The 18,769-nt window shown below is 41.5% G+C and overlaps 1 protein-coding gene across 1 annotated transcript; it reads right to left on the reverse strand.

Annotated features, from left to right (window-relative positions):
* Window positions 1–295: 295 nt before the first annotated feature.
* Window positions 296–5,744, reverse strand: LOC308081787 (trypsin-like; the record flags this gene model as incomplete). The annotated part of the gene is made up of 5 exons (XM_080423411.1): window positions 296–448; window positions 1,116–1,358; window positions 2,001–2,154; window positions 3,428–3,623; window positions 5,690–5,744. The coding sequence occupies 5 exons, from the start codon at window positions 5,742–5,744 to the stop codon at window positions 296–298; spliced, it is 801 nt and encodes a 266-aa protein (XP_080279537.1).
* Window positions 5,745–18,769: the final 13,025 nt, after the last annotated feature.

An 18,769-nucleotide genomic window follows, 5' to 3' on the forward strand; every position in this document is an offset into this window, starting at 1 on the left:
GGCTTGAGGTGCTGAAGCACAGGGCACCAACCTGGGGGGGGGGGGCACCAAACGAGCACCCCCCCCCCCCCCCCAAGCACCGGGCACCACGAAGGGTTAATCCGCCCCTGCTTGCATGTCTTTTGATTATACTGTAGCAAATTATATGGATTCAAAAAAGAAAACATGGCAAACTTTAGTTCTGTTACAGTGTAGGCCTACAGCATTTGTCCAATGAGACATATACTGTGATCTCCCATAACAATAGAGAGTCCTCCTTAGTGCATTTTAGAGGTTGCTGGTAGTTAGCGTCTCGCTAGACGTGCTGAAGGTACCAGTTGATCCACCTGAGGTAGTTCCTGACCTGGGTGAACACACTGGGATAGTCAGGGTTGTCACAGCGTGTATTGCCCCAGGACACGATGCCCTCCAAGTTACCGTTACAGACAAGAGGCCCACCTGAATCCCCCTGCAGGACAGAAGAGGAAAAGTGCCATCGTCATTGAGCGGGTCACTTTTGTATCGTTGGTTCTCAAACGTTTTAATTTCAAGTGTACAGAGACCAGTAGTGGACTGGCCAATTTGGACCCCATCAAGGAACCCTGAGGGTCCCTTGACCCCACTTTGAGAACCCCTGTCATAGGACAGTAGTTTGTGCCAAGGACCCCCAAATTGATATGTAGACTTGGATACTTAGTAAAAATGTACCCTCTATACTTTGTAAAAATGGACATGAGTTGCCTCTGTACTTGGTGTGCTCTTTTTGTCCCTCTACACCAAATCCTTTTGCCAAAAATACCCTATCTACAACTTGTAGATGGGGTATTGTAGAGCTTGTAGATCGGCCAACTTTGGTGAATGTTCGTTCGCCCCCGGAATAGGGATGCTAAGGGTTCGAGTGGTTAAAGGAGTAGTTCACCCAAAAATTACTTATTTTCTATCAATTACACACCCCATGAAGCCTTGAATTCATGGAGATCTTTTTTTTTTTTGTCGCATTCCTAAGCTGATAATTTGATGACAGCCGGAGGCTCCGGTAGGAGACTGAATGGAAACTCTTGACTCCGCCAGTCATCACATTATTGGCTCATGAATGCGACCCCATCCTTCCAGCTGACTCTCTTTCCTTTACTTACAAAACAGGCGCCTCCAGTGCGTCCGGCACAGATCATGTTCTGGGTGATCTGTAAGGCATTCCAGGACCCGCAGCTGGGCCTGGAGTTCACAACCACGGCCCTCAGTTCGGGGGACGCGTCGGAGACCTCGGTCTGCCCCCAGCCACTGGCCCTACACTCGGTGGAAGCGGTCAGGCGGGGTGTGTTGGTGTATGGAAGGCTGGCCACCTGCACCCTGTTGTTGAGGATCGCCGGCCGATCCAGCTGTGAACCAAGAGAGGTGTAATTCAGTTGAACCCTTTTAAGGTCTTAACAGACTGGGAGCGGTGGACGCGGACTCGGATCAGCGGGAATCGCGCCACGATCATTGTTGTTTTGTCCTCCTGCGCGGTGCGGGGGAAAAGAAAAGCCCACCACAATCCAGCTTTTGCCGCCTCCGCGCATGTGCACAAACGTGCACGTGCGCGAGAATTTCACGGGACAGCGCCCGCTCGCCTCACCGCCCCTCAACTTCTCCGCACGTCCCAAATAATAGTCCGCCTCTCATTGAAAAATGTACTTGAGTAAAAGTACAAAAGTATTACCATCAAAATACACTTGAAGTACCAAAGAAAAAGTACTCATTGTGAAAAAGGTCCCATTTCACGAGATGTATAAAAATCTTTTGAAAATAGCTGATCTACAAGCTCACAATGCGTTGCAAAGCGACACGTTGTGAGCTTGTAGATCAACTATTTTCAAATTAAAGTATATAAGTGGTACGAGTATTTTCAATAAAAGTATATTGGTCTGAAGTCGTTTCGTAATAAAAATGTATTTAGTTACTTTCCACCACTGTCTGTTGTGTGAATCTGTGTTGTTCTGATGTTCAGCTAGTAGGCTAGAAGATGACCCATGGTCAGATACCTTGAGCAGCATGATATCGTTGTCAAATGTCCTGGAATTGTACAATGGGTGGACAATGACTCTGCTGGACGCTCTGGACATCTGGAACTCCTGCTCGTAACCCTCGACATGAGAGAAGCTGTGTTCACCGAGGACCACTCTGAACAGCTGTCCCCTACAAAGACCACAGCACAAGACAAAGAGTTCAAGTCACATCCCACATTCCGATTACTACAGTACGTCATCAGTATGTTTACTCAAACATGTATCAAAACAATGCACACAATAGACTACTTCTTATTTTTTATCCCATTGTCAATTGCCTAAGCAACTCTCTCTCTCTGCCAGCCTGGGGGGAGCCCCGAACTGAGCTCATGCTTCCTTCAATGCGTGAGGAGTGAGCTGGCCGCTTCTTATCACCTGACAGGGGAGAGTATCCCCGATAGGACATAGCGCGTGGAAGGAACACGTCCCAGGGGGAGGCAGTATAGAGACCAGGATTTCTGCTGTTACTGCTAATGTTTTTTTGTGAGGGTAGTGTACCCACTACCTACCCTAGGGGACACAGGGAGAACATGCAAACTCCACACAGAATAGACTACTCCTTGTGCTGGCCCAAACTGTTGCCACGAAAACTATCCTTATGAACTGTAAATCAAAGGGAAACATAAACACTGCTCACTGGAAAAACCTAATCACAGACTACATATCCCTGGACACTAACACAATAGAACATTCAGTACCTATAGCTTGTTTTGTCGGTTTTGTTTTGTTTCTATCATCTTCATTGTTATGTTTATTATTATTTTTTCCTGTTGTGAATGTATCATTCCACTTATATATCTGTATGATTTTGGAAATGTATGAATTATTTAAAAATATTTTTAAAAAAAAGTCATTTATATCACTTGCGTCCTGTTAACTCTTTTCACCAATAAAAAAGTTCGGCTGAGGCATAAATCAAGCTTTAGAATAGTTTTCTTAAATTTGTTAAGTCTTTCTGGGCACGGCATTCCACTGTGTCGACTAGGCTTGTGATTTCATCATTTTAGGGACAAGGCCACTTGACTTGGCACAAAGGCCAAATGCCAGGGCAGGAATGCCATCAAATAAAACATCCATGATGGAAATAACAAATTAGATATTTATACATTTTTACACATAGTATAACTATCAGTGTGTGAAATAAATAAATAAAAAGCTGTTGAGGTGTTTACTTGATCATACTACGCTCAAAAGTTGCAGATCCACATGCTCGAAATTTGGAGCTTGTTGATCTGCTACTTTTGCTATTTTTGAATTTTAATCCTGAAAAGTACCTGTTTTGGACATATGAGGTTTCCACCCGACAGAGACAATATTCATGATAACACCATGACAACATTCAGGCAGATGGCACTGTTAACCTATAATGATAGCATATACTGAATAAAAGTGCAGTTACTCACTGTTTATAGCAGTGGGCGGCAGACACCACCCACTGTGGGTGGATGAGGGTGCCTCCACAGCGGTGCTCCCAGGAGGCGCGAAATCCTTGGTAGCTCTTGTACTGGAGGGAGGCTTGGTATGGGATGGAGTTCGGCCACACCTCGTAACCTCCGATGATTCTGGTCTGACTCGTATGATTCTGGTCTGCAAACACACCTGGGAAACACAGGAGAGTTTATCACTTATTGCACCGTTTAAGGAGAGAGAAGATTGATTGATTGAATACTTTATTAACATTTTGCAAATAGTATAGGGAACGGAGACTCGCAGAGAATGGCATAGTTCTGGTTGCCATTTTGTAGTCTATAAGTACATTTACTCAAGTACTGTACTTAAGTACAATTTTGAGGTACTTTTACTCCACTACAATTATTTGAAAACTAGCGACTAGTTACTCTGTAGATTAGATTTTTTAAATATAAAACAGCCACTTCAGCCCTATTTAAACTTTGGCTATTTGACATAATGAGTATTTTTACTTTGGTACTTAAAGTATATTTTGATGCCAATACTTTTGTACCTTACTCAAGTACATTTTGATTACCGGACTTTTACTTGTAACAGAGTATTTCTACATTGCAGTATTGATACTTTTACTTAAGTAAAACATTTGAGTACTTCTTCCATCACTGGGCAGTAGCCACTAGCCGGTCCTGCGAGACTCTGTCTGATCAACACAACAGATGTTTATATTTTGATTGTTTGCTGTCATGCTCGTTTGAGCACAAGTAGGGAGCTTATATGTGTTTGGGAATGTTGTTGAAGGTTATGTTATTTCGTCAGCTGACACCCAAGCCATACGACATTTATTTGAGATCTCCGACATCTGATCACAGTACTTTTGCTTCCAAGTTGGAAATGTGTACATTTTAACTCCAACGACTGAACACTTGCTATTGCTATATTTCCAACAACGCAGCACCGTCGTCCCATTGCTTAATTAAAAAATGTATCCACCGTCACGACTACTTGCTGCTTGCTAGACAAGAAGAATGGAACTACAGTCTGACGTTCCAGCGCGTCAAACTGGTCAGACTAGAAAATGGCGTTGAAAGTGGGCGGCGTTCAGTGGTGAAAGTGGGCCGGCACGGTCCGGAACGGCGTTCCGGTAAAAGATTAGGTGCCGGAACGCCGTACCGTTAAGAAAAATTCGAAGGTAGTTGTGAAAATCCCATATTAAATAACCTGCCACAGCCCCATGGCCATGATCAAGAAGAAAACATAATCTACAAACGTCAGATTAACATACACAATTATTACATTTTCTAATAAAGTGCTTTTGAATTGTTCCACTGTGTGTTTGTGTCAGCTTAATCCGTGCTATTTTTACGGTGTTTATTTATTTTACGGAGCCGAGAAGCGTCTCCTCTTCTCCAGCGAAACGAAACTGGGACTGGGATTAATTCACTTTGCAGCTTGGAGATCCGGTATAAAACGGATACGGAAACGGCCTTTGTCCGTGCATATGTGTGTGTGTGCAAATTACCGGATAAAGAAGGCGGGCTTTACGACGAATTAAATCCCACCAACGTTCAAAACATGTTTCTGGTTGGCTTCGCCGCGCGGCCGAACGCACTCCCCCGGTCGCGCGGCTTCGCCGCGCGGCCTCCCAGTTCCGGCAAGAACTCTCAGCCACTTTCACCCCTGGCGGCGTTACTAAGCCCGTTTCCTGATAGGTTAGTGGTACGATTATTATACAATGGTGCTAAAAGGATAACACAAAAGGCCCTAAGGGCTTGTTTCCATTCTAGTCCTGTGTAGGCTATTCAATTCATTGAGACACCGATGCATAATCGAAGCATGTGCTTTTTGTGCATGCATGAGGACTTCATACTACAGCGTCACATCAAAGCACCAAAAGTAGCAGATCTGCGGAGCAGCGCATCTTTCAGCTTGTATAGATCTGCTACTTTTGCTATTTGAATCCTGAAAAGTACCAGTTTTGGACATATGAGGTTTCCACCCGACAGAGACGATATATATTCTATACAAAATGGTAGGGTTAGAAGAAAAATAATCTCCTGGCCCTGACGGCTGGCATAGTGGTCCGGGCACCTAGGCCTGATGCAGCCTGACAGCGCGTCGCGGGTTCAAATCCCGAGCTCGACCTTAGCTGCGTGTCACTCCCCATCTCTCCCCCATATCCTGTCAGTCTACTGTATACTATCAAATAAAGGCAGAAAAAGCCAAAACATATTTTTTTAAACAAAACCCCTCCTTACCTGTGATGTGGAGAAGACCCAGGAGTAGTGAGAGTTGAGAGGTGATTTGAGCCATAGTTATCAAGATTGCTACAGTACCAACAAGAGAGAAACACAAGAGAACCTCATCTCAAACCATTTCTATTCTCATTTCATGATTATATTATTAATATGATTATTATACTCGTCGTTAACTGATCGCTCAAGTCAAAAGTAGCAGATCCCTTCGTGCTGCATTTCGAGCTTGTAGATCTGCTACTTTTGATGCTTTTGAATCCTGAAAAGTAACAGTTTTGGACGCCTTCCCACCCGAAAGAGACGATATTCAATTTACAATTTAGGCATTTAGCAGACGCTCTTAATCCAGAGCGATTTACAGTAAGCAAGGACACAAGATAATACATCATAGTACATCAATGATACATCAAATGCATAGAAATAGTAATCTAATAATAAAGTAATTTGTAAGTAAACCAATAATCTAATAATAACTAATACATACGTAAACCAAGAACCTATCATCAGCCTGTACATTGAAACTATACAACACAATATTCAACACAAATCCTTATTGGTTGCCTTACCTCAGCAGTCAACTGAAAAATTTAAATAAAAAACACTTCTAATGCTGGTCAAATCCCACAGAGATGCATTCACACAAGAGCACACAAGAGCACACACACTTGCTCAAGTTCCTCTCACATCCCAGACATAAGGTTTGGTCACTTTTATACTCTCACTATTTACCTGGACACACACTTATTGCATACTGTAGATACATGCCCCTCCCCTCTGAAGCCATTGTTCACACGCATTCATGCTATTGTCTGCTAAACAATCTTTATTTTCTGTCTTTTTTCCCCCTTTATTTATTCCGGGAAGCCCATTGCGATTAAGCTCCCTTTTATAAGCATATAAAACGCGTACATAATGAAAAACAATAACTGACATTTGAATCACATTACAATGTCACCAGAACAACCTCCTGGACTCCAACCAGTCTGGGTTCAAAGTGGGTCACTCGACAGAGACTGCCCTCCTGGCAGTGACGGAGTCGCTCCATGCCGCTAGAGCGAACTCTCTCTCCTCCGTCCTGATACTCCTGGACCTGTCTGCAGCGTTCGACACAGTGAACCATCAGATCCTCCTCTCCACCCTCGAGGGGATGGGTGTCTCAGGCTCTGCACTCTCCCTGTTTGCATCCTACCTGACGGGTCGCTCCTACCAGGTGATGCTGAGAGGGTCTGTGTCAGAACCACACAGGCTCACTACTGGGGTTCCCCAAGGCTCGGTTCTGGGTCCTCTTCTTTTCTCTCTCTACACTACATCTCTTGGTGCTGTCATCCCATGGCTTTTCGTACCACTGCTATGCCGATGACACCCAGCTGATCCTCTCATTCCCCCCCTCTGACACACAAGTGGAGGCACGCATTGCTGCTTGTCTGGCTGACATCTCGGAGTGGATGTCGACGAACCACCTGAAGCTCAACCTGGACAAGACCGAGCTGATGTTCCTCCCGGGGAAGGGCTGTCCGCACCGAGACATGGCCATCACCATTGATAATGCTGTGGTGACATCAACTCGGACTGCGAATCCGGGTGTGACCTTGGACGATCAACTGTCGTTCTCGGCAAACATTGCATCGGTGACACGGTCCTGCAGATTCCTCCTCTACAACATCAGGAGGATTCGCCCCTTCCTCACGGAGAAGGCAGCCCAGGTGCTCATCCAGGCTCTTGTAATCTCCCGCCTGGACTACTGCAACTCCCTCCTTGCTGGTGCTCCGGCATCTGCCATCATACCTCTGTAGCTTGTTCAGAAAGCTGCGGCTCGTCTGGTGTTCAACCGCCCCAAGTTCTCCCACACAACTATCCTTCTCCGTTCTCTACACTGGTTCCCCGTAGCGGCTCGCATTCAGTTTAAAACCCTGGTGCTAGCCTATAGGGCAGTGAAAGGAACAGCTCCTTCTTACCTCCGGGCTATGGTCGATGCTTACACCCCTGCCCGACCACTTCGGTCTGCCACCTCGGGGCGACTGACTGCCTCGTCACTCAAGGGTCCTTCTGGTCGATCGACACGGTCACGACTTTTTTCTGTTCTGGCCCCACAGTGGTGGAATGAACTTCCCACTGATGTCAGGACAGCAGAGTCACTGCCCATCTTTCGCCGCAGGCTGAAAACCCACCTCTTCAGGAAACACTACCCTTCCTCTTTGCCTGGCCTACTTGTTGTTAACTAGTTGTACAAACTCTTGTTTTATTGTTTTATTGTTGTATTGTTTTATTGGATCTTGTTTAGTCGATACACTTATTTGTTTTAGCTCGTGCTCATTTGATTTAGCTATTTTGTCTCATCTGTTTAAGAAAGTAGGTAGCTGATATATTGCACTTTTACCTTAGCGCTAGGTATACTCTTGGTTGCTTGTTTTTGCAGGAAATGCACTTAAAACTTCTGGTGATTAGTAGTTTCGTTCCCTACCTATGTTGAATGCACTTATTGTAAGTCGCTTTGGATAAAAGCGTCTGCTAAATGACTGTAATGTAATGTAATGTCACATATAGCAAATAATGATAGTGTTACATGAAACAGGTGCAGTCACTATGTAGTGTGTCCTCAAGAAGCACCTTAAATGTCTCTATTGAGACAAATCGCACCAGTTTCAGAGAGTCCTGAAGTTTGCTCCATTTGTGTGGAGAATAATAAATGAAAGCAGTCTTTCCTTGTTCACTGCTCTCACGTGGACTGGTATATCTGATGTGTGCTTGTAAACGTGCATGTCCAGTAACCTTTGGTTCTAAAAGCGAGGATAGGAAGCTCACCACACAAGGCCTTATAAATAAATAAAATCGAAGATAAATAAATAAAATCGAAATAAAATCGTCCTCCTGGTGGCGCTATAACAGGACAAAGTGAAAAGGGTTGCATTTTTCCTCTGTCTAGTGGGAATGTGCGTGAAAAGTTTCACGGCAATCGGACACTGTGTTTATGATTTGAGGCATTTGTTCAAAACGAGCCACTCCTGAAAACTTTAGATGCCAATCTTAGCCAATCAGGATGGAATATGAAAAATCAGACAGATCTGTGATGATCACATGACTATAGAGATAATGTGTACCGATTTGTGTGGTGTTTGGTGCATCTGATGATATTGGTGTTAACACCCATATCATACAATTTCCTCATCAAAATATGAGGTCTCATTGTGTTAAATGCCAAAGAGAAATCTACAAAAAGTACCCGAGCATATCGTGTCTTTTTTGGACACGTGTCTTTTTATAAAACACATTGAAAAAGAGATGGGCTTCCCTGAATAAATAAAGGAAAAAGAAAGAAAGGGTTACATGATAGGAATATTTTATTACAGTTATCGGGGTTATACCTTGCCCTCTTTGTAATGGTTTGTGTGTTATGCTAATGAGGTAGTATGATGGTAAGGTTAGGGTATGGCTCATTAAGTGTCAGTCAGGTGTTTTAGCACAAAGATCCCAAACATTTTCTCACAATACCTATGTCAACTTCACATAAGAAGCTAATTTCATGAATATCAAATGTCCATTTAGGGGGAAATAAGTAGTCATTCCTCTCACTGAAAAACTTTAGGAGTTTGTCATTGTAACTTTGAACTAAGAAGTTAATTTCATGAATATCAATTTGGGCGGGTCAGGATAAGTATCTCATTTCCATCGTAACTCTCCGGGAAAAATTCTAGAGATTTTCATCGTATCAACCAGGTTAGGTAATAGCTAGTCTCGCGTAGCCAGACAACTATTCCACAATCTCCGAATGCTATATAGAATCTGGAACTACACCTCCCGAAATCCGAGAGAGGAAACTGGCACTTCCGCTCACGATAATATATTTTAAAATATCTTTACATTTTGTCTTTTAATTTCTATTTCTGCTAAGCAGCAAGCTAAATATACTTAGATGATTTTGATTTATATTAGGATAAATTTGCGCGACTGTAAAGACGAAACGGAAGTGGAGAGGAGGCTTCACATCCGGTTTATATTTTAATCATGATCAGAGCTTCTGCGAGACTATAGCTAACATAAGTTACACACTGGTCCTATTATCTCTCACTCTCTCTCTTTCTCTCTCTCCCGGGCCAAAATTAAACGTGAATTATCTTTATAAGAGCATGTGTAACTACTTCTTAAATGGTGGATTAATTCACACTGTACTTATGAGTCAGACAGTAATACTCCTGAGACATGAGTATGACCGTAAGCAAGTGCCCACTGACCTAAAATGTCCTCTAATTATTGCAAAAAACTGAGAAAAACCTGTGCATTTATTCCTCGGCCTAGTGGGAACAAATTCGCACGCTGTGTTCATGATTTGAGGCATTTTGTTCAAAATGGACCTATCCTGAAAACTTTGGAAGCCAATGTTAGCCAATTAGGATGGAATATGAAATATCGGACATATCCGTCTTGATCACATGACTATAGAGATACTGTGTACTGGAGTAATGGCAATTTTTTTTTACCAAAGTCAGCCTCCTGGTGGCGCTCTAAAAGGTAGATGTGAAAAATGCAGAGCAAAGGTATTTCTTTGGCCTCTAGGGAGTGTGCATGCAAAGTTTCACGCAGATCGGTGCAGTTATAGGTAAAAACGTGAATGGGCCCGTTATAGCGCCACCATGAGGCTTAGGCTACCATGAGGCTGATGCCACCATGAGGCCGTGCAAAATTTTATGGAAGTCGCATGCTGTGCTCATGATTTCAGGCATTTGTTCAAAAGAAACCAATCCTGCAAACTTTGGAAGACAATATTAGCCAGGATGGAATATGAAAAAGTGGAAGAAGGAAGTGACTAAAGTTGAGGGGGATGTCGAGATACAATATCTACTGTAGCTTAAGTTCATGTTGACAACAATTTAAATCTGGTTAATAATAGTAATGATGATCTTCCCTCTCCTACTCAGAATTTCCCAAATATTCTGAACATAATTGCATGGGACAATGGCGAGGTAAATGGAAACAATATGTCTCTTCAGGATCTATTGATCCCTATAGGTCTGGGGAGCTGAACTCAAGCTATTTGTCACCAAGGACCATGGGGTTTGCTGTATGTTGCTATATAGTGGTTAAGGTCCCTTTTAAGAGACTATGGTTTTAATGGGACGCTGACATTACGCGTGGAGCGCGCTAGGACAAGGAAGTATGATCTGTACTGTAAGAAGTAAATGCAGTGTATGTTCTGACGTTGAAACGTGTGTGCGTCACGTGTCAGTCTTTTCACACACAACAAGGAGCTCTCACAATGGCATCGATTGCCATTAGTGGGTTGGCGTAGCACGATATATCAGCCTAATCGTTCAATTTTGTGATTAAAGCGCCAAATTTGGCAGAAGTGTTGATTGATATATTGGGAACAAAACTGGATATTGGGCCATCACAAATTCTCACCCCGGTGGGCGTGGCAGACATTTTTCAAAATGGCCACCAGCGGTTGATCAAATCTTCCTAGTTCTTGTCCTAGGCCGAAATGTTGCTCAAGTATGTGAGTATGAAGGTGTGTGGGTGTGTTATTAAGGAAAAGAGTATGAGTAATTGTATGACAGGTTGGACACCAAGGAGGGAGGAAAGGACCTGCACCTTTTGGCTAGACAGAGGCACTGAGATGGGAAGGATGAGCAACAGGTTAAGGTGATAAAGGATGGATGGAAATGTTCTAGCAACCTAAGACAGTGTGTTGAGAAGATGGAAGGAGCACTTTGAGGAAACAGATGGAGGAAAGTGTCAGGAGTTATTTGTAACAGAAGGATACCAGTGAGAGGGAAGATGTATAAGACGGGAGGGGGACCAGCCATGATGCTGTACGGCTTGGAAACGGTGGCACTGACAAAAAGACAGGAGCTGGAGGTGGCAGAATTGAGGATGCTACGATTCTCATTATAGGAGTGACAAGTAAGGAAGGACATCATCAGAAATTAATTAAATTAGAGGATCAGCCCAGGTGACAAGGTTTGGGGATAAAGCGAGCAAGGCAAGGTTGAGATGGTTTGGACATGTGCAAAGGGGGGATGAGGGGTACATTGGTAAAAGGATGCTGAAGATTTAGCTGCCAGGTAAGAGGAGAAGAGGAAGGCCAAAGTGGAGGTTTAAGGATGCGGTGAGAGACGACATGCAGGTGGCTGGATTCACTGAGGAAGACACAGAACCAGATGGGGAAAAAATGTAGTACAGGTTCAGTCATGAGATATTGTTTTGCTTTAATCCCTAAGTTTGACTGTGAGCACAGTTGTAGGGCGTGTTTCTGAAAAGTTTTAATTTAGATGGTTATAAATGGTAACTCCTGTTTGAAAATGTTCAAAAACATACCATGGGAGTGCTATTTGGTGATCTGGTGATTGACCTCAAATAATTATAGGCAAAGATATGCAAAAATGCAAAAACAAATTTTGGCGGCCATCTTGACAAAAGGCTGCCATCTTTGATTTAAGACTGGCCTGGTTTCCTAAATCGAAGCGTGATCTCCAAAGATGATTTGTACCAAATTTCCCGCTTGCATCACCATTTGAACAATTCTCCCAAAATAGTGCTGTTATTTAGGCCACTCCCATTGCAACGCCCCCTTTTAGGCAACTAGCATGAACACACCTTCATACTCACACTTGAGCAACATTTCGGCCTACTAGGACAAAAATTAGGAAGATTTGATCAACCGCTGGTGGCCATTTTGAAAAGTGGCTGCCACGCCCACCAGGGTGAGAATTTGTGATGGCCCAATATCCAGATTTGTTCCCAATATATCAATCAACACCTCTACCAAATTTGGCGCTTTAATCACAATAAAACTGATTCTGATTCTGATTCTTCTGAAAATAACAAATAAATATTTGGAAGAGCTGTTAATTTAGAAAATCACAATATACTTAAAAAATATATATATATATTTTTTTTTTCTGCAGATTTTTATTTATTTTAACCACCCAAGTATTCAGAACTAAAAATGAAATAAAAATATGGAAGATATATTACCAAAATGACACAACAAAGCCTAACACCCCACCCCCCCTTTTTTATTTTTAATTTTCTGTGTGTTTTTTCTTTATTGTTTCATTTCTTGGTGTCAATTTTGTTGCTTATGCCTCCTCATAAATGGGGTTTTATGCGGAGCATGGATGAAATAATGATCTTTATTGAAATGTCTTAATATAGTTTATCCTTTTCATTTTTACTTTATGTATGTCGGTGAAGGGGTTTTACATGCAAAAAAAAAGAAAAGAAAATGGGTCGAAATGTCTGTTGATAACAGAGACATAAACATGTGAAATGTATTAGTACTATTATGGAAGTAAACTGAATGATTTATTGTTAACATGTTTGGACTCAATAAAGTATTAAAAAAATAATAATAATCACAAAATAACCACTATATACCTCATATTGCTTAGAGACAAACAGAATCAGCCGGTGAGGCTGCAGAGACGGGTGGCACAGGTGTGGACCTATTGTTAACGCCTCGCCTTGTCATACAGTAACACACGGAACAGCCTATCACATTCACTTACATAACACCTGTTCCGGGATACAGTGTTGGATACTGTATACTAGCTTCCCTGTAGTCCTTTGGAAATGATAAAATGATCGTTATCGTCACGTGCAATTTCAACAGAATTCCCAGAGCAACAGAGAAGTACTTAGTTACTGTAAGTCATTGACTTCCTTGTGGGGTTTCATAATACATTTTGAGGAGAAATAAAACGGGTGTTTTACATCTCTGGATCATACAGAGATATTAACGTGACATAATGGGGATTAGGCCAAGCATTGATTGATTGATTGAATACTGTTGCTGTTGGTGTATATAATATACCAAGATCATTTGCACATGTACATATGTAGTGGAATGCAGTGAGCTGGAATTGAACCCGAAGCTCCCACTCACCAGTCCGACGTTTTACCAGTCATGCCAATAGGGCTGAGCCCGATTGGCAGGTCTGTTGCACGCCTGTTCTGGCTAATTTGCCTGTGGGGGCTACACATACACTGATGTTCTCCCTTTTTTTTGGCTCTTTTTTGCTCTCTCTTTCTTTTTATTATTATTGGTATTATTATTATTATTTATGCTGCTGCATTATCTGAAGGAAGCCGAACAAAAATACGTTTACAAGATGTAACAATAAAGCACAACCTTTAACCTTTAACCTTTTATTAACAGAATAGCAAAAAGAACAGTGGTACGATTATACAGTGATGCTAAAAGAATAACACAAAAAGCCCTGAGGGCTTGTTTCCATTGTGGTCCTGTGTATACAGTCAGTTGTGACAAGGGAGCAACAGGACAAAGGAGGAGATGGATTGATAGCAGCTGAAAGACAGAGAAAGAATCAAATGGCGAGGGCTTGTTGTCCAGTGTGCTTCTACCTAAAGGTCTTCCCCTCATGATGACCCTGATTACAGTTGAAAATATATATATATTTAAAAAGAGAAAAGCTTTCGATTCCTTGTAAAAGCCGCACCTCAGAATATCTTGTGTATCACTTATCAAGTCATCATTTAATACTCGCTGAGGCACACAGGAACAATGGAAGCATAATCTCACGTCATCTCAACAAAGACACGGATGAAAATGTGTGAATTCCTGGAAAGACTTCTTAGTCGTCATCATCCAGTGTCATCATCCAGTCTCTCCCATGACTAAAGAGACTTTGGGTACTTAGAAAATCTAAAACTGAGCCATTATTATTGGTATTATTCACAGAGGCAAATATCTGGCAGTCTGTGTTTGTTTCAACATGAACTGGCTCTGCCTCTGTGGCCAGATGTCTCCACCCCTAAGTGCCCACTCGTTCAGGTGCCCACATGTCCCTAGTGCCCAGATGGTTTTGCTGCCCAGTTGTCCAGGTGCCCACCTCTCCTGTGCCCACATTTCCCTAGTTCCTAGTTGTCCAGGTGCCCACATGTAGATCGGCCATTTTCAAATGGCGAAAAATTATACAGGGCTGAAGTGGTTAATGTATGTTTTGTAAAAATCAAAATCTACAAAGTAACTAGTAACTAAAGTGTTCTAATACATGTAGAGGAGTAAAAGTTCAATATTTGGATCCGAGATGTAGTGGAGTAGGCCTAGAAGTAAAATTATTGGAATTTGGAAATACTCAAGTAAAGTACAAATATCTCAAATTTGTACTTAAGTAAATGTACTTACAATAGTTACTTTACACCACTGTCCTTCTCTCACTGAAGTGTCTGATTCATGACGTTTCCACCACACAACTGCTATGAAATAGGGTTATAATTACAATTTCTATCATTATATGGTTTTCTATGTCTGAAAGGGTTAATGTGTAGCTCAATATCAAATATGTAATATTAATGTGTCAGTTTGTTGATAGACACATTTTAACCTCTTTTTAGCAGGACTGTGTACATTAGTTTATTCTCACAAAATGCTTTCTGATTTTATGGAACTTATTTACATTTTAATTTACTACAACTCATTTATAAATGAATTCTCTTTGGTCCCTGGATCAGTTTTTACCAATAACCTGAAAATATGGTCAAGTATATATTGATTGATTGATTGAATAGTTTATTAACCGTGTGCTAAAAAACACAAAGTACAGTTTTATGCAAAAGGATGCTAAAAGGATAAACCCAAGAAAGCACTATGGCTTGTTTCCATTGGGGTCCTGTGTACTCAATTCATCGATTCATCAATTCATACAATGATGTGTAAAGGATATTAGACATATTGATTATCTTGGTAGTAACCTTGGTGGTTTTAAAGGATATCAGACCTATTGATTATCTTGGTAGTAACCTTGGTGGTTTTAAAGGATATCAGACTTATTGATTATCATGGTAGTAGCCTTGGTGGTTTTAAAGGATATTAGACCTATTGATTATCTTGGTAGTAACCTTGGTGGTTTTCCACAGAAGGCCAACCTGTAGAAAGCCTGCTTTCTATTTACTGTTGTGTTCAGAGCTCATATCAGCTCTACATACTGTGTGTTGTTTCTCCTGTGTGATAGTGCCCCGTAGTGGACTGTATACATTCCTGCACGGATAGTCATCCATACCTCAATGCTTGAGTAGCCTCGTCTCGTTGGTAACAGGAAGAGTGGGCAGTCTGGGCACTAAGGAAGAGTGGGCACTAAGGGAGAGTGGGCACTAAGGGAGAGTGGGCACTAAGGAAGAGTGGGCACTAAGGAAGAGTGGGCACTAAGGGAGAGTGGGCACTAAGGGAGAGTGCACTAAGGAAGAGTGGGCACTAAGGAAGAGTGAGCCACTCGATGTAAAATTGACTATTGGGTCAAAAATGTAAAAAATTATATATATATGTGTGTAATGTAAAGTAGCCGATATGATTAGAACATGATTGAACATTTGACAATTAAGGTGTAATATTTCTACAATTGCTACAAAACCTGTATATACAGTCATTTTGGGCATAAACAAGAAGTTGAAGGGTACATTCTGATAATGATGTACTGTGCATGTTCAAATCATGTATTCTTTACATTATTTTAATATTTTATTTTTTAACACTTTAGACAAAATAGCACATTTTACATTGAGGTGCCCACTCTTCCTTAGTGCCCAGTCTTCTTGTATGTTTACCAGCCTTTTATGGGGTTTAGGCATAGAGGGTATAGGAGGAAGTTCAACAGCTGTCTGGCATTGATTGACAGAAGATTTGTCACATTTTTCATTAGCAACCAACCCACATATTCAGCTGTGACGCTCATCCCACAAATGCATGTTTCTTACAAATGGGGAACCATTTAAAAGAGAAATAAAACAGGATGGTACAGTGAGTGAGTCTCCTACGGGGAGGGGTAGAGGAGAGGAGGGAGGAGAGGAGGGGAGAGGGGAGAGGCAAATCAAATATATATTTTCAAACTATAGACGAAACTATAGACTGGACAGACGTCAGATTAAAATGACATTAGAATTTGTTTGTAGGCTATTTTCGGATATTTTTACAATATTTATACCTTAGTATATAATGAAGTTGGTTTTCTGTGGAACTGAGTCAAACTAAATGTAATGCCTCAACTCCTACAATTCCAAGGGCTCGCTTGACAGGGTGGGGGGTCCCTAGTTAAAACATGAATATTTTGGGGGGTCCCCCCTGTTCAAATATCAAATATGATTATTTGATATTACTTTGATAAAAAATATGATATTTTAGCCAATACAAAACATATTATATACAGTATAGTATACTATATTGTATGAAATTTAGGTTTTTCGTATACATTTTTCATATATCATTCAAAAACTGCATGTTGTTTTTATTCTCAGTGCGTAAAAATGGCGTATACCAGCAGTCTCCTGTCTGAAGAGCAGTTTCTGTGTTCCATCTGTCTGGATGTGTTCACTGATCCAATCACCACTCCATGTGGACACAACTACTGCAAAACCTGTATCACACAATACTGGGATAGCAGTGTGGTGTGTCAGTGTCCTCTATGTAACAAAACCTTCTATAGTAGACCAGAATCCTCTGTTAATAAAGTCCTCTCTGAGATGGCTGATCAGTTCAAGAATTCAAAGCAGCTGAAACAAACTTCCAGCACAAACCAAGAACCTGCTGAACCAGATGAAGTCTCCTGTGACTTCTGTACTGAACCAAAGCTCAAGGCCGTGAAGTCCTCCCTGGTGTGTCTGGCCTCCTACTGTGAGACTCACCTGGAGCCTCATCAGAGTGTAACAGCGTTTAAAGTATGAAGGAACAGTGAGGTGGCAAAGTTTTCAGATGTATGTTTTAAATGTTAAAAAAAAACTACAAAACTTTTCAAAGTAAAAAGATGGAAAAATATCCTAGTTGGATTTAAACCGGGAATCTTCTGGTTACAAGCCCTGTATCTAAACCACTGCACCAAAGTGGTTCTTACTCATTCTGTTGCGTGGTATTTACTAAAACATTAGATAAAGGTAAAAGCGCCAGGTAAAAGTTGGAAAGATGTCCTCGCTAGTTTTGAACTCCGGACTCTCTGTGTGCAAGGACTGTATCTTATCCACTGCTCCACCATGGTTCATGCCTTTTGGTTCTCTTGCACGATCTTCAGTGAAAGATACAGACCACAAGAGTCAGATAAAACTTGGAAAAATATTATGTTGGATTAGAACCAACAACCCAGGGGTTGCAAGGCCTGTATCTTAACCGCTGCTCCACCATGATTTTTGCACAGTGTTCACTGAAAGATTACATAACGGTGCAAGAGTCAGGTAAAAGTTGGAAAAGTGTTCTGGTTGGATTTGAACCAGGATCCTTCTGGTTGCAAGCCCTGTATATAAACCATTGCACCACAGAGATTCTTACTAACTCTGTTAACTTTTGTGTTATTAACTGAAAGATTAGATAAAGGTAAAAGCCACAGGTATAAGTTGGAAAGATGTCCTTGTTGGTTTTGAACTCAGACCTTCTGTGTGCAAGGCCTGTATCTTAACCACTGCTCCACCATGGTTCATACTTTTTAGCCTGCCAAAGTTTGTACTTTTTTCCCTTTAAATGTCCATTGACAATAGCCTGGTTCCAGACTGGACTTCTCTCCCTCCAAAGTTGTGAGGGACCACAGAGATTCCAGACTAATATCACTGCGTAGATATTAGATATTAGGGGAAAAATAAAAATTTGGCAGGCTACTAGTCCTACATACAGTACTTACACCTAGAAACCCCATTCAAACTTTAAAAGGTTCATCTTACTGTGAACATGTTTGCCTGAAAACGAATCTTTGAAGTGTTTCATAGTTTTAGAAATATACCCCTTTAAAAGTTTTGGCACCTCAAGAAACACTTTCACCTAGAAACTCCATTCACACTTTTTATAATTCATCTTACTGTGGACACAAATGCTTGAACCTTTTCCTTTGAAATTTTAGATTTTAGCGTTAGGCTTTTCAATAATAGCAGATATACAAGCTCACAGCGTGTCACTTTGTGCCGCGCTGTGAGCTTGTACATCTGCTATTTTTTTTATCTTGGTCTTGAAAGTGTTTGAAAAAGGTTGAATAATAATTAAAATTTTTTTTTGAATAAAGTAAAGTTGAATGTCTGCGTTGAATGTTCTAATAGTGACCAGCTTGCTGTACATTATCCCTTATACACCAGTAAAAAGAAGACAAGGATATGTGC

This window comes from Gymnoscopelus braueri (assembly GCF_963280865.1).
Source record: "Gymnoscopelus braueri genome assembly, chromosome: 3".
Classification (NCBI taxonomy): domain Eukaryota; kingdom Metazoa; phylum Chordata; class Actinopteri; order Myctophiformes; family Myctophidae; genus Gymnoscopelus; species Gymnoscopelus braueri.